The 17278-nt window shown below is 35.2% G+C and overlaps 2 protein-coding genes across 2 annotated transcripts; both read right to left on the bottom strand.

Annotated features, from left to right (window-relative positions):
- Nucleotides 1–6278: 6278 nt before the first annotated feature.
- LOC113053905 (olfactory receptor 10A4-like) lies at nucleotides 6279–8765 on the bottom strand. Its single transcript, XM_026219078.1, has 2 exons — nucleotides 7746–8765; nucleotides 6279–6353 (listed from the first exon to the last, which is right to left on the bottom strand). Exons 1-2 carry the CDS (start codon nucleotides 8700–8702, stop codon nucleotides 6279–6281), a joined length of 1032 nt encoding a protein of 343 aa, XP_026074863.1. The 5' UTR covers nucleotides 8703–8765.
- Nucleotides 8766–14566: 5801 nt separating this feature from the next.
- LOC113054484 (trophoblast glycoprotein-like) lies at nucleotides 14567–16801 on the bottom strand. Its single transcript, XM_026220067.1, has 2 exons — nucleotides 16202–16801; nucleotides 14567–16066 (listed from the first exon to the last, which is right to left on the bottom strand). The coding sequence occupies exons 1-2, from the start codon at nucleotides 16733–16735 to the stop codon at nucleotides 15704–15706; spliced, it is 897 nt and encodes a 298-aa protein (XP_026075852.1). The 5' UTR covers nucleotides 16736–16801; the 3' UTR covers nucleotides 14567–15703.
- Nucleotides 16802–17278: the final 477 nt, after the last annotated feature.

Genomic DNA, 17278 nt, shown 5'->3' with positions numbered 1-17278 from the left:
CGTATTGATAAAGCATTTTGTTCTCTTTTTCAAGCTTCATACAGTAAACTTTTTAGACTTTAATTAAGAGTTTTAGTAAAGGAGATATTCATACACAGTCATCCCCTAGCTCCAGTCATGAAGTGAATTCATGATGTTATTGTCAAAGCTAGCAGGTGTTTGTTTTTCTGAACACTTTCTCTGTCTTCCATTGTTCAGACAATCAGTGTTTATTTGATGCTGTGCTGATTGAGTTTTATAGATGATATTGCACACTTGACATTTATGTCTTCATGGTGTTTTTTGTGAGTTTGAAACATTTACATTGTGTTGTATAACATTTTGGTCAATTTAATTTTTTTAATAAAATTGATCTTTTTTCCAGTGTTCTCTGAAAGACATACTGTATTTACTGTTTTGTTTTTTAATAAAAGCATTTTCATTTGCATACTGAAAATAGTTAATGTTTACAACATAACTGCCTTTTTATTCTTTATGGTGGCAAAAACGAGCTTGGTGACAGAGGATGCAGTGTAGTAATTTGGGCATGTTGTCTTTAAATGAGTTTGACATATCAATAAATAATGGAAGATCCTTACAAAAATATGCATGTTTATTATGCTTTATGTATTTATTTGTTCATTCATTCATTCATTCATTTATAATTTCTGTTTTTATTCCTAGGGTTCAAATGTTAGAGAATGGTAAATCACAGAAACACAAATGTGAACAATTTTAACTTTAAAACACAATGTAATATACAATGTAAATTTTAGAAGCACGTCATTTGATTAGTAAATATATTTGTCTTTGGTCAAAAAAAAATATATACAAATCTTAAAAATGTGTCTTATATTTAATGAGAGGAATCTATCTGTTGGATACAACTGCGACTGCTGGGCATGTGCACATCAATATTGCCCAATTTTTGTCAAGCTGAACAACGGAGGAAGGTGAAGACGTTAATAAAACAGAATCTAATAAGTAGCAAGCTTAATCTATTGTTAACCGAATCTATCCCTTCAGCCGAAAAACGAAAGACATCTGTCATACATGGATAAGGAAGTGTGACGCTGCTGCTCAGCTTAGATGTCATTGGCTATGACTTTTCAGGACAGTCTGTGGTTGGACTATCTTTTAACCCATATTAAACAGCGCATCATGTTAAAAAGTATGTTTTGCTCCTATCATCACATTAGTAATATATTAAGTCAACAATGAAGTGTTGCTATCTTGAGAAAAATGACATCTTTAGCGAGATCCTAATCCTAACCCTAAGCATAACTTCAATGAACTACAAAAAACAGCCCCCTAGTGTTGCCTTTCTATAGATAGAACGACGGAGGCTTGTGGGTAATGTAGTTTAAAACTTTTTATTAACGAAACTAAATAAATTATTTATTTTAAGGTAAACTGGATATCTAAATATGTTTATTGTGCAAACATCTGTGATATATTTGAGAGGCAGGCTGAAATGTGGTATTTTACAGTGAGCAATATTTAAAATGCCTTTATGTCAGCTTTCCATTTATTTCTGAAAACTGAGCTCAACATTATTTTATCAGCATAGCATAAGTAATAATCCTGCCCATTTTCTCTTTGATATGTTAATTGGACTCTGATTTACAGCCATGTGAAATGCACAGTTTTGGGCTCTTCCGGGGGGTGCTACTGGGCCCCTGGGGGTAGAAGGGCAGTAAAACCTACATATATGTATTCTCCTCATCATGAACAACAAACTGAGCTGAGTCACATTTATATCTGACAGTTTTCACAGTCCTCTGTTTTCTATTCTATTCATCATGGCTATTAAACCTTTTGACAGGACATTGTGAGGCCATCTGATGAAACATGGAAAAATTTGAAAGAAATGATTTAATAATGAAAATAATAGATTATTTCTTTGATTTTTGAAGTAAATGGCAAGAAATATAATGGATGAACCTGCAACAACTTGCCATTATCTATTCCCCACTGTAAAGCAGTAATCAAGGACAATGTATACACATTGTGATACTTCACTATTACACAAGGACAAATTCATGCAGTGCTAAGAATATTAATTTATATATATATATATATATATATATATATATATATATATATATATTAGCATTATATATAACTAATTAGCCGAAATCAGTGTAAAAATGTCCTCCTCACCCCCGTATCTTGCTCCTCAGGTGCTGGACATCAGTAATGTGCGTGCTCTTGGTTTTAATGCAGTACAAGATCCACGTTGATCATTCCTGCTACATTCTCAGTTATCCCTTAAGTGTTTGTAACAATAAAGCCCATGGCACCATCTTGTAATGCAGAATAATTAATCTCGTAACTCCCTGTATTTCACAAAAAATGTGCATATTTGTTACTAAAATATAAAAAATTACTTTCTGGTGTACTGATGTCCCAGATGTTATTAATCCGATCAAAAATGTTCATGTCTTAAATAAAAAAATAATCCCAATAATTAATATGTCGTTTTTCCAAGTCTAAAATAAACACATATGAGCCTACCTAGTAAAATGATGTATTTACCAAGAATCTTCAGAACACAATATTCACCATTTTCATTTTATTGAAGCATAGACTATAAAGTTGATAAAGTAGCATCAAGACAAATAAGATTCAATGAAAATAATTATCATCAAAGATACATTAACCTCATATATAAATCAGTTCACACGGATGAGTGATGAAATGTCCTTAAAAGTCACACAGTCCCATCCAGTCAACTGTGATACAGATCATGTGATACATATAAGACATGAGATACTGTTCCAGAAAATAATGATTCCTTATCATCACATCTAAACTGGTTTCATCTCCCCATCGTGTTCTTCTTCTCTCGTGTCTGGAAACAGTTTGTGGTTGATGTCCAGCACTGATGTGGTGTAGCTTGTTCTCAGCCAGAGGATCTCTCAGTCCTAACATCCCAGACCTGGTCAAAGTGAAACACACAATGCAGAAGAAGTTGTTTAATGGACAGAGAGCGCAGCTTATGTTCTGTGTGGTTTTAGCAGGGTGAGCAACTATGACCCTTGTAGTACTGTACACTTACCATTCTTCAAGCTGTTTTGAGACCTTTTGAGAAGCTTTTTCTCTGAAGAGAATTTACCACATCCTCTTCTTTCTCTCCTTTCAAGAGCATCACTTGGTCAAAACCCCTCATTTGGCTGATGAGATCATCTGTACAAATTAAAATACTGCAATAAATATGTCATTCTGCAAGAATTAAGAAAAAGTTACAGAAGCAAAGGTCTTGCTCATGAGACATTAGCATGTGTAGTTCTCAGAGACTCTAGAATTCATCTATTGTTGCAGTAAATGTGTTTTTTCCCTCTAGAATCTTTCTCCAAAGTTCCTGACTTCTCTCACAAATGTGTTTTAGTCGGTGCAGTGTAAGGCCTGGCTTCAAACCAATCAACTATCAATTCACAATTTATAACATAACATTTACAAAACAATGAAATAATGTCAATTGGTGTTTATATCAACTAAAACCAATTTCATGATACTTGTCTGCTTTTAAAACAGGTGGTGTGTTTTTAAAAACATAATATTAAAAATGTCCAGTCACACTTTGCTAACATGCTGTAATTGTAATAGTATAAAATGAAATCAAGGCTGACATGACCAGTTCTGTGAGAGATCATCATAAAATGTTGTATAACATTGCTTCAACACACACATACCAGAGGACTTCTGTTTGTTTGAGCACAAGATGGCCGTCTTCATTTCTCATCCTGAGCAAATAATTTCCTTGGTCTTCCTTCTCTTCTGTGAAACAAGAAAATCTCTACTTACTCTCTGTCCAATTAATATTGCTCATTAAACATAATTAAGTTAATTTAAAGTAAGATTCAGACCAGAGCATTTGATGAGTAAATGTTGATCAAAAAATATTCTAAACAAATGTACCTGGGAAGAGCTGATCATGGCAAGATTCGCTGAGACTCAGTAATAGCTCTTTTAGGTTTTAGGAAGGTTTGTGAGGGTTGGCTCTTAAAATAGCTGTTGAGCTCGATATTTTAGACCTGAAAAAGAAGAACAGCATTATCTGGAAAAAATCCTGTAAGACAGAAGGAAGGACATATTATTAATTACGTGCAGCTTGTACATTACACCTCTGTAAAGATGCTGTATAATTAAATGTTAAATGAATCCATTATTGAAAGCAAGTAATTAATAACAAGCTATAGTCATATGAATTCTTTTGATAGTGTCAGATGAGACCGTCCTGGGGCTTGTACAATATCATACAAGTGTTAAACTGGATTATTAAGACTGTGATGTGTTTAGGGATCTTTTTTAAGACTTTGACCATGTTCAGATACCCACACTTGCAGTCTTGGCCACTTGAGAGTGTGTGTACATGACAGTGTGTGCACAAGACTGTCCCCGGTCTTAATAATGCCAAAGCACAGCGTCCTTAACACACACTAAACCTCTCCAATACTGCTCCGGAGCGCTATACAAAGCTTAGTGTATCCCATCATGCATCATGTTTTGGAATAAATCGTCAGACTTTTTGCCGAGATCTCACAAGAGGTCATGGAAAGCTGTCCAATGTACAGTATGTGAAATATTGATAATTAGATATTAAAAATCTCTTTAAACACATAAGTGTCCCATAAGGCAGTGGCTCCCAATCCTGGTCCTGGAGAACCCCAACACTGCACATTTGAGATGTCTCCCTGATCAAACACACCTGATTCAACTCATCAGCTCATCAGTGAAGACTCCAAGGCAGATAAGAGAGACGCCAAAACCGTGCAGTGCTGGGGTTCTCCAGGATCAGGATTGGGAAACACAGTCATCAGGTCATGAAAAGTTTGACACACACTTGTGGTCATCATGCTCACTCGAACACTAGGCCAAATACAGGAAAGACGTCAAATAAGTAATCAAGTGGTCAAGTGAAAAGATGGCAAGTGTGGGTATTTGGACAGTGCAACAGTTTAAGAAACAACAAATGCTGTACAAATTATAACAGCAGGAATTTTTGATAAAAGAGACAAACTATCACAGACTTACTGCTGCAAATATCTGCCTCCGCAGCTTTCTGTCTTCTCCATTTCTGAAGGAATCCCTCTCCAGAAACACCACTGGGCTGACTGCCTTTACGTCTTTTCAGCTAAAAATATAAATAATAAAAAAGGGGAGAGAAAATAAAATTGAATTATATACAGAACGTTAATAATGATCTGTGAGCAAAATATTTATATATATATATATATATATATATATATATATATATATATATATATATATATATATGAAAATAAATAAATATATATATATATATATATATATATATATATAAAATATATATATATATATATATATATATAAAATATATATAAAATATATATATATATATAAAATATATAAAATATATATATATATATATATATATATATATATATATATATATATATATATATATAAACTGATATGAATGAACTGCAAGATGGAAAAATACATGTTTTATTATTTATTTTTAATTTGATTTTTTTTTTTTTTTTTTGGATTCACATTAAAAGGTATTAAAAGCATGGTACAGAACACATGATTACTGTGATATCTGTCATATAAAAGCACATAAAAACACTAGCATTACAGTGATACAAACATAGCTGGTTTGGTGATTATTGTATTGTTGTATTGATTATTAATATATCATAGTAAAACTACAGTTACAGTTACTAATGTCCCATTTACTGTGTTTTAACTTCACATTTCATTTATTATTGTGTCGTGATTACCATGATTTTACTACAAATACAACTTACATCATTGATCCTGAAATTAATAATAATATAAAACGGAATCGAAGGTCTATGGTACGTCACGTGACAGATAGAGTTTAATCACACTAATTAGCAGCTGTGTTCATTTATTTAAACGCAATGAAACTCAAAGACAGCCGCGGATGACCGATATAATACAGCGATTAAACATATGGCACTAATCTGATTAATAAAGAAGACAGAATACATTTGATAAAAGGCATTAAAAGAGCGTATATACGACTACTCACCCAAACTGTGGAACTGATAGCAAGTATCGCGCGATGTGTGCTGAATGAGACTTCTTGAACGTGATTTCATAGCGATAAACATCTCATGTCCTCGTGTCGAATTCTGACGCCAAAAGTTTCCCACTGAAAGCAATGAAGGTCGTAGTGCTTCGATAGTCGACGCTGAGAGGCACATTTGGCGTCATAAAAGTGACGCTAGGGGCGCTTGACCATGCTTCGGTTTTTGACGCCTTTGGAGTGAGAATGGGTTGGCTCTTTAGACCAGGTTTTCATTTAGAATGTCTCCATATTTTGTTGTGTTCATCTTTCCTTCCATGAACAGTCCCTGCCTCTGACAAAAAAAACAAAACAAAAAAAAAAAAAACAGTTAAGGTGACATTGCATACTATATAAAACAGTACACATATTTAACTTTAAAATTCTAGAAATCATAGGACAATCCTGCATGCTTCAGGAGATGCCAGACATGATAGAGGAAGACTGAGAAAAATCACTTCAGTGAAGTCTGACAAACAGTGTAACATAATTCCTGAAACATTTTTTCTTTCTTTCAATAATTGCATTTAAAAATATCAAGCTGTGGCTGTAATTTCTGAGTAGTTTAAACTCAATTAATGAAACTTCTGAAGGCACTGTTTCATTTGAGAATGATTCATATATAAACAGTGCTGCAAACAGGAAAAACACATTACCACAGAAAGCTGTCTCAATTTAGAGAGCACAATAAAACTCACTTTTAAAGCTCTTCATGTTTTTATACACATAACCCACTTTTCTTAAATGCTTAAGAAAATGTATAATTAGCTTTGATAACCCATAATCGGGACTCCATACATTGTGATCAAAACTTCTGCTGATTTGAACTGTCCAGAGGCTATTGGATTGAACACTTCTCTTAATTCGTGGTGTTTTGAGTGGATACAGCTTCTCCAGATGAGCTATAGTTTCAAGTCAGACGAACCGATAACATAAAGAACATTCCCAATCTTTGAAAAAAATGCAACCATCTCCTTGGACACCTATTGTACACATAATGTATAAAGGAATTACAATCCAATGGGAAAAACACACACCCATAAACAACCTTATGACTCCCCAAATAACCCAATTCTCTCTAAATTAAGACAACAATGCCAAAGTGACTAATTTGCCAGTCTTAATAAAAGCAATGACCTTCTTAGAATAAACAGGCCTGCAAGTAAACCTGGCACCATCTTTGCACTTTGCAGACCAAGCAGCTTTTCATTTTTTTGTGGATACACAGAAAGAACATTTTAAACAGTGCTATTATTAAAAATAAATAATTGGTTTTATGAGTGGTGATAATGTATTTTGTGGATACAGAATATTGTTGTTTTATCACACTTAGTATATACTGTTTCTCTCCAACCAATCTTATATTATGTGTGAACTTTGAGAATGACCATGCATGGATGAACACTTAATTGTAAATTCTTTTCTTGTGCAACATACAGAGAGGTTGCATAATGAAAGAAAACATGTATTGTGTTCTTTATAATTAAATAATACAAATTAGTATGTTAAAAGTATGTTAGTATTTACAAGACAACTGCAGAGAAAGATTCTGTAGAAAAACAATGCATTTTAATATAAACACAGTATAATACAGTCACAAAAGCATTACAGAAAGCCTCCAAGACAATATTATAAATAATCTCAGCACTTTACACTTGAACCACAGTTATGTTCTACATTAAAGTACATTTCTTAGAGGATGAACAGACAGTCTCTGGGTCAACAAAGAATGAATCCTGCTTCGAATCTCTTTAGTTTTCAGTGAGTAGAGGATGGGATTCACGCACGGTGTGAGGAGGGATGACAAACACAAGCTCACCAGACCTACATTGGGGTTCCAAATAATTCCAAAAAATGTAAAACTGAAGATGATTACAATAGGAATGAAGAAAAGAGCCACTAATATAAGGTGCTCTGTGCACGTGGCCAGCGCCTTATAACGGCTCTGATGGTTTTTCATTCTGAATACAGCGGTCAGTATACCGATGTAGGTCAAGAAAATAAAAACCAAAGGTACAGTAATGAAGAGCATAGTTAAAGCAGTGGCATAGTTCCATTGAGGTGTCGTGTCACCACAAGCAAGAACTAAAACAGGAGCGTAATCACAAAAATAGCTGTGGACCTCAAGAGAGCCACAAAAGGACAGGGTTGGGATGGATGTAACAGCATAGAGAATTATAACAATAGAAAAGAACCAAACTGCACTGATTAAATAAGCCATTCTGGAGTTTGTGTTTATAGATTCCTGTCTTAAAGGGAAACAGATCGCGATGAACCTGTCATAAGAAAGAATACATAAGGAAAATGGTTCAAGAGATAAGAAAGTATAGTAAGTGTACATTTGCAGAAGGCACAGTTTAAATGGCACAAAATTGTCTAGAAGAATGTAAGTCTTAATCATGCCAGGCACAAGAGAGGTGCTGAGAATAAGATCAACCAAAGCCAGATTACCAACGGCCATGAACTTTGGGACATGCAGACGGTGGTCATAGAAAATGATGGTGATCAGAAATACATTGCATGTGACTGTGATCACGTAAACCACAGTGAGGAACATGACATAGATATTACTGTAAGACATTGAACTCAAGGCAACAATGTAAAATCCTGCAGGCTGAATGATGGAGTTGCTGGCATTTTGCATGGCCGTCCTTTTCTTACGACCCAGCTTCCTTGCAGTGTGCTTTGCTTTTTGTGAGTGAGAAACCAAATACCTGCGAAAAACAGTCACAAACAGTCTGTGCTTCACAAATCACCTTTAAAGTCTGTATTATTTGAGGACATAAGCCCTTATGACATTCAACCAGAAATATGATAAAGAAACTTCCTACATTGAACATATTACAGTGACTGATTATCATACATACATGAAAAAAAATGTCGTAGAGGTTTGTGGATAACAAACCACGGTTTTTGTCTCCGCTTCGCAGTTCTGGATCACTGTGAATCCTGGATGTGAACTTGAGAACATTTTGGCCAATATATGAGCCAGTTTTTCCTCCAGAGGTATCATTAAACAGAAAAGAACCTCTGCTACTGTATCTAATAGTCTTGAGAGAAAAGACATTCATTAGTGATTTTTACTTCATTAATGTGAGATTAATGATGGTGTAACTAATTAGTCTGTTTATGTTTTGTGTTGTTTTTTAAACAACAAAAATCCCTGGAGGCATGATTCAAAGGCGGCATTATGAACTAAATAACACTTTAGTAGGAAAATCATATAACAAAAACCTAAGATTGAAATGCTTTAAAAACATTCATTTTATAATATGAAGTCAAATCAAAGAAATAAATAAAAATCTAAGAATTAACAAAAATGATAAAACACAAGCAAGGCATTCTTTAGAAAATACCAGATGTGCAAGTGAAGACTGGGAAAAGATAATAACTTAACACGACTGCACTTCAGAGATGTGTGAACACAGCTTTACAATTTACACAGCTTGACTGATTGAGGTGTTAAATTGACATTAATCCTGAAACCCTTTCTTCGTATCATAATAAGTAGATTTAGAGATATCAAGCTGTTGCTGTAATTTTGGAGTCATTTAAAATGAACGAATTTGAGTTGCCTGAAGGCACCGTTTCATTTGGAAATAATAATGCTACATTAATAATAATGCTAATAATGCAAACAGTGCTGCCAGGGTAAAACACATCACCATAGACATAATTTCTTAATTTAAATAGTATTTAAACTCGTTTAAGCAAGCCAAGTATGTTTACTATTAACCATCAAGACTGGATGGGCAGGCAAACTTGTGAAATAATAATTTTAATGTATTTCAGTTTTAAGTCTGACAGTGTTCAGACAAACAGGAAACAGAATGTTATAATGACTTGTTATGTGTTATGTAAAAAATTTTTAAAGGTATATTTTTGCCTTTTTTGTTAAATAAATAGGACATTATATATTAACAGAAAACAAATGGGATAGAGAGAAGGGGGACAGGATTGGGAAAGGACCATGAGCTGGGACTCAAACTCGGGTCCCCTCTGCCCACAAGGCTATTGGTGCCAACCACACTGCACGATTCCAGCACCGATTATTACTCGCCAACAGTTTTGTGACAGTTGTGCAGTGCGTATTGTTAGAGTGAAGCACAAATTTGCCCTTAATGCTCCTGAGATATTTAGGCATGCTAAATATCTGTCCATGACTCATGCAGTGTGAAATGTGTTTTGACTGGAAATTACATCAAAGTTCAGAGTCATAAACTTGCAACAGAACATCAACAAGCATGACTTTAGCAGGCAACCATTTACTCCTTCATATTCTTCCTTTTTTATTTTTATTTTACACTGCAAATCAGTGCTTATATCGCAAGCTTCCTGCTGGCTACAATTTTTAACAGAAAGAAATAACGTCTCCAAAAAGAACAGTGTGCTCTTACATTATTTTTTATATCACTTCTTGCATGTGTTTGGTTGTGAAAAATTTGTGGACTAGACAGAGTTGTCAGCGATTCTTCCACTGAACAATTGTGTAATATGAGCACACAAAAGCAACTAGATGATTCCCCAGACAGTTGTGAAGTGTGAAATGAACAGTGATCCGACTATTCTGAAAATCATGCAGTGTGATCCCGTCATACAGACAGAAAATCTCCTTGTAAATGCTTCAATATGTTCCATATGTAAAATGACACACATAAACAACCTAAACCTGACTGAGGAAGAAAAAGAGACTGCATAATAAATTTGTTTCAGCACAAGTCCTAAAACAGCTTAATTGCTTGATGTGTTAAATCAATCCTGAAACTTTTTTGAGATGCCTGAAAGCACTGTTTCGTTTTAGAATCATAACACTTCATGAACAAACAGTATTGTTACAGTAAAACACATTACCATAGACATGTCTTAATGTAATATAAAAGGCATTTCCAGTTCCAGTTCCATTTTTTGTTTTTTTTTATCCTCCTTATCCACTTTTTAAATAAAGAAACACAAATGAAATGTTTATATAAAGTCATTTTTGCTTAACATTATGTTTGAATTGGATAACTGAAGGTCAGCAGCAAAGACACTAAAGAACTATAGTAACAACACGGTACACACAACACCTCTGCACTTACTGCAGATATCTCTCAACATGGGGATGGGAAAGCTGTCAGTCAGTAAATGGGTAGTTACTTATTTGAAAAAGCAACTCAATTAAACAATTAAACAGTAATGCATTACTTTACTAGTTACTTGAAAAGTAATCTGATTACATTACTTGCATTGCTTTACCCCCAACACTGATCAGGACTTCCACTGCATAAGGGATTTGCGCTGTCTGGATTGAGGCTATATTGGATTGACCAAATGTCTCAACTCAATCTGTTTTGAGTTTTCACATCTTCTCCAGATGAGTGAATGTTTCCAGTCTGACATTGGTCAGACAAACAGAACTGAATGACCATTTTTTTTGGACTTGGAAATGCAGCCATCTCCTTGTAAATTGGCACCAACTGTATACATACTGTACAAAGAAATGACAATCCAATGGGAAAAACACACCCATAAACAACCTGATTCTCAAATTAGTGACTAATTTGTTATTTTATCTCATTAAGGCGATTCTTAAACAGAAACAATCAGGTCTAGTCTGTGTGAATGCTTTCTTCTCTAATTAACCCCAGGCTGCTCTCATCTCATGAGGGTCAGGGCTAATGACTTTAGAGGAGACGCAATGTAAACACAACAATGCTTGTCCTCGGAGCGAGTTAATTGATCTCCCCAGTCTAAAAGACGACATAATACTCTCAGAACTTCAATGAAAATAAAGAAAATGAGAGAGAAAGCCCCTAGTCATTAACAAGAAGATTCATTTGGTTTGTAGGATCCAAAATTTAAGAAGTCAACTGAGGTTAACAATGATCATCAGATAGAGATAAGCTTTTCTCCTGTTATGATTATTTAAAATATTGAGAGTTGGCTGCAGTGATGTATGGAGAGAAAAATCAGATGTGAATATAAATGAGATGTTGCATCTGCCACCTTGATTTTGCTTTAATTGAAACTCCAGTTAGACAGCAGCTGACATCTGCCTTCAATATCTCTCCAAACCTTCAAATATATCTTCTTTGGAAGCTGCTTTGGCCTCAAGATTGCTGATGAAACGATTGTTTTGTCAAGTGGCATCCCCATTACCTCTTATAAAAGACAAACACTTGAATTTCATCATGTGTGTGTGTGTGTGTGTGTGTGTGTGTTACTTAATGACCAGAGCCTGGTTAACAAAATTCCCAAAGTCACCTGTTTTCCTTTCCACAGTCACTTTCTTTAAACTTGTCAACATAAAGGTATTTTAATGAGTCTCAATTAGAGTGATGAAAACAACCATTTTCAATCCCAAATGAACAGACATTCCAATAATTAGTAAGTGCTTATGGGAGATAATGCTAATACTATAACTTGTTGTTTCCTTGAAGAAGTGCCAGATTGTTTTTAACCATTTAAAGCACTGCATTTACTGTAGATAAAAACACTCTATTATGGTTATTTATTGTGTTAAAAATTCATTTAGAGTGTATAAGGAATGCTACCTTCTGAAAAACTTCTGTATACTGTTGAAAATATGTCTAGTTGCGCGGTGGGTACTATGCTAATGTGTTCCTGGTTTGTAAAAGATAATATAGAATCATAATGGCTGGTTGAGAGTGAATTGGCACAAGACCAGAGGAGCACAAAAGACTATGGCTGGCCATTATAAGAGAAAATAGCCTATTTTGATGGGTTTCATTTTTTTATCCCTTGCTCTTTTTCTTTTTTGCTGTGGTCAGCTTTAATATTTGACCGATTCCTCAATTCTAGAGAGGCAGTGAACTGGACAAAGTCATTTTGAATTTCACTCAGGCTTACAGAGCCAATGGACTATGAGTCAGAGGCCTAACTCTTTACACACGGAGAGTGACTAACTCTGCTGGGACGCTGAGAGACTGGGGGCTGGAGTAGGTCATGTACGATTAATATGTTCATATGTGAGAAATGGAAAATATTGGGAAAGAGGATTCATCTTCTTTGTGAGGAGCTGAATATAACAGATGAATGATGCTGAGGCAGCAGGTATTCTTTCCATCTTTCGTCTAAGGCCTGAACTGATGCTATCAGCACATAATATGGACACCTGCAACTTTCTTGGCCAGCATCAGCACCACTAGTTTTGTGATATTATGAGAAACCTCAAAACACTATTATTCTGAAAAATAGTAAAATATTACCCCTGAAGGTGCAGGAACATAAAATATCCATAGTAAATATAATATTATTATTTCCCCAGAATATTAGGACTCAAATAATGTAATTTAATGTTTTTGTTAAAATAGTGCCCTTCTTTTTAATTAAAAAAATAGTTTTATAATGACTCAATAAGCAACACTGCCTTGTAGGAGAAAAATGAAAGAAGTAGTTGGCCCAAATCCTGCCATTTTCCAAAAGCATATGATTTTATCACTGGTAAAACACAAGGATAACTTGTAAAGATCACTGATTGTGACTGTCAGACTCCAAAACTCACATAAAAGTACCATAAAAGTATGATTAGTATGCATTATACTAAATCTTTTAAGTTAATTAGATTGCTTTATGTGAAAAACAGGCTGTATAGTTTAAGTCATATTTACTCAAAATCAAGTTATATAAATTTGATTTGCCACATGGTGGAAAACACATGAGAAGAAACTTAAAGTAAATCTCAGTTGTTCTCACGTCTATAGTCAGCGCACAATATTTATATAGAGAACTGAAAATTAGAAAAGTCTCCCACACACTGAGAAGTCACTTTAGCCTCTCGAATATCTGTATTGAGCAGGATACAGAAACCAATTAAAGGTTAATGAAGCATTAGAAGCATTGCAGTGAACATCAATAAAAAAAAAAACTTAATTACAAAAAAATATTTGGGCTACCTGGAGGGAAATAGATTTGCACAGGACATTTGTTTTCTTCTCAGTACCTACAGGATTTGTATCAAGGGTTGTGCTGCTGCACGACTGACCTTTTTTAAAATCAAACACCCAGTCATAAGGAACCTAGTAATTAAACCATGGGCAAATGAAGCAGGCTCGGGGGCGAGACTCGGGATTTATAGGACGTCAGCTTGCCCCTTATAGATATGACCCTGATGGGATTAATCCCAGCTCTGCTATAATTATGTTACAGATTTGTCTTGAGTCATGCCTCTGTTCTTTTATTAGCAGCAAATTGTCTCTAGCTATCATCAGTATTGGGGAGAGATATCCTCTAAAGAGAGAAAGAGATTGAGAGGAAAAATTGTGTACATATAAACTATATTTGAAAGTTTTCAATAAAATCCCACTTACTGTAAGAAACTACCAGATGTTTCACTGCAATCGAATTATGTTTGAATGGAGAAAAAAAAAAGATTTTCTCTCAGCCTGAATTTCCTCATTCTGTTGCCTTTATTTGACATTCTCAATGATAAAATCCAGACAAAATGAAGCATAAGTAAAAAGACCCAAAAATAATGACCCATACATAAAACACAAACAGAGCAGTCAATGAGGATATCTTGAGTTTTATTGAGGATGCAAGTCATTTGTTTATAAAATAGTATTATGTCACGGCTCTATAATTTAATTTCATCACAAGGTTATCTGGTCTGCATAACACTCATTCAAAATATGATGAAGTTAAGAACTGCACATTTTTGTAATGTCAAATCTCCATATGCATAATCAACTGTCTAATCAAACATTGGAGAAAAAAGGCTTATTGTGTCTCACTCTAGATCAAGAATGTATTGGCACTGTATACAGGGTTATATAGGGTAAAAAAGCTAAATTCAAAGCAGTCCTCCAGATAGTGCATATAAAGTTTTTTCATATTCACCCTATTGCAATTAAACATTCTAAAATGATATCACGAAAGTTGATCCTTTACCCATTTCATTAAATACATTAATGCCCATTTCTCAGCAGTATGAGAAAAGTTATTGTATATTTTTGCTTACATTTGTCCAGGATTTTATAACTGGACTGTTTGGTGCAATAAGTTAATGCACTGAGGAAAGCATTTGTGTTACACAAATCCTGCACTTTCATATATTATTCAGAATGGTTATTTATGTATTAGTATTTTTTTAAACTGGTAAATGTATATACAGTTAAACTTTCTTCATTCCATAGCATCTAATACAAATGAACGGTTCATCTGAGCCCTGTTGTCTTTGCTGTTTTGATTAATTTTTTGTCTAAGGATCTTTTAAAAATAGCCAACAGGCTTCCATTTACATCACATCGTGAAACATGATTGGTTACTGCTTGCAATGAGATCTGTAATACCTGGAGAAAGCTACCCATCAGCATTCCCATTCATCTCAATGGCTTGTAACCAGAAAAAAAAAAACAGCTTTCTTGATTGCTAGTCCCAGACAGGATGGAGGTACATTCCCATTTCAACATTTTATTGAAAAAATAAATAAAAATAATAATAATACACCCATGAGTGCAAGATGAGTGAAATTCCATATCTATTTCAACTATTTATTTAAAAAGTGTATCTGCTGAAAGTTAATTTTGTACATTTGTAAGGGTATGCGTGTCTTATAACTAACATACATGGGCTTAATATCTACAAAACTTTATTGTCATAGTGTTTCATCAAACAATTCGAGGAGACGAGGTCAGAAGGTTCCGCTTAAACTGCAACATTTGCTAACCTGGGATCGGAGTCCTGCTCATATCTGTAATGATACACCTCCATTTGATCCCGACAGGCCTCTCTAATGTTATTAAGCCATCTCTTGATGCCTCTTCTGTTCAAGTACAACACCATGAGGAACACAACTCCAATGAGGGCCAACACAATGCCTAGAAGCACATAAGATCGGGCATCCAAGTTTTGGCACTCCATGTCCCTCTTTTCTAGATCCATCACGTGCGTGTTCTTCCTCTTTTCGGGTTGTGCGCATTTCAGGCTATTGGAGTCTGCGCATTGGGAGCTATTCTTCAGCCAATTATAAAACTCCTTCAGTTTGTCACATTTACACTCGAACGGGTTCTGTGATAAATAGATACGTATTTCCTTGAACTCGTTTAATTTCGTTAAATTGTGACTATCCAGGGTCGCAATGGAATTATTTGTCAGTATTAATGTGGTTAAATTGAGGTTTCCAAACCCAGAAAGAGGAATTACCTCCAAACGGTTTCCAGACAGGTCCAATCTCTGAAGATTACCCAAATTATCCGTGGACAGCGCGAGGGGTAATTGGCTCGCGTCCGAGGTCATCAAACTGTTACTGAGGTTAAGATTACGTAGCTGTTCCAAGCCACAAAAGGCTCCAGGGAGCACAACCATTAAACGGTTGTGACTCAAATCTAAAGAAAGAAGTCGGGGGAGTCCACAAAACGCACATTTTTTGATCACCTGTATGTTGTTGTCCTGCAGTGACAGCGCGCGTAAGTCCGTGTCGGTCCCATTGGCTGAAAACGCTCTCTTGGTTAAAACTGAGATATTGTATCTGTATAAAGTTAAGTTTTGGATGCTTCTGGGCACTTCGAGAGGTAGTATGAGCCCTTCACAACTCACCAATCCGTCATAACGCATGTAGGTATCGTGACATTGATTAGCTTCAGCGGACAAAACAAACAAACACATCAGCCTCACGCTAAAATGGTATCGCTTTAAAGTGTGAGATGAAACGCAAAGTGGTTTTCTGTTTATTTCCATTTTAATCTGACGCGAATGTTATTCCAAAGGTTTAATGGCAGCATATGTTCTCTTCATAGTTCGGATTCACTTCGCTTCGGGAAACCGTTTCAGCCATCGAGGAAAGCAGTCCATGTGGCCAGAGAGTGTTCAGTCCGGCAGCATTTTCTCTTTCTGGAGCTCCCCTGACGACGCCTACACTAAAAGGCGATCAAGTCCAGTCTAGCAGTATCCCTGAGGTGAGCAAAACCTCGCCCACTTTCAGCGAGAGAGAGATACACAGAGCCGTGCATTTTAGAAACTTTTAAACGGGACAGCTACATGCGCTGTGGGAGAATAAAGCATGCTGCCTATGAGACTCTTCAGCAGGGGTGTAAAAATAGCAATCATAAGCATGGGTACATTCTCAAAATTTGACTCCTTAAAGGCAGGGTTACCACCTTCAGCTAGGCAAAATAAGGGATACCCACTCATGCTCAAATAATAGAGGAAGTCGTAGCTCTACAGTTAACCATATGTAAACTTGCAACATAACAACTTGATGTTATTTTAAATTAGATTATC

Source organism: Carassius auratus, chromosome 35 (assembly GCF_003368295.1).
Source record: "Carassius auratus strain Wakin chromosome 35, ASM336829v1, whole genome shotgun sequence".
Lineage (NCBI taxonomy): Eukaryota > Metazoa > Chordata > Actinopteri > Cypriniformes > Cyprinidae > Carassius > Carassius auratus.
The sequence above is the reverse complement of the archived record's forward strand: the minus strand, read 5'-3'. Positions and strand labels throughout refer to the sequence as shown.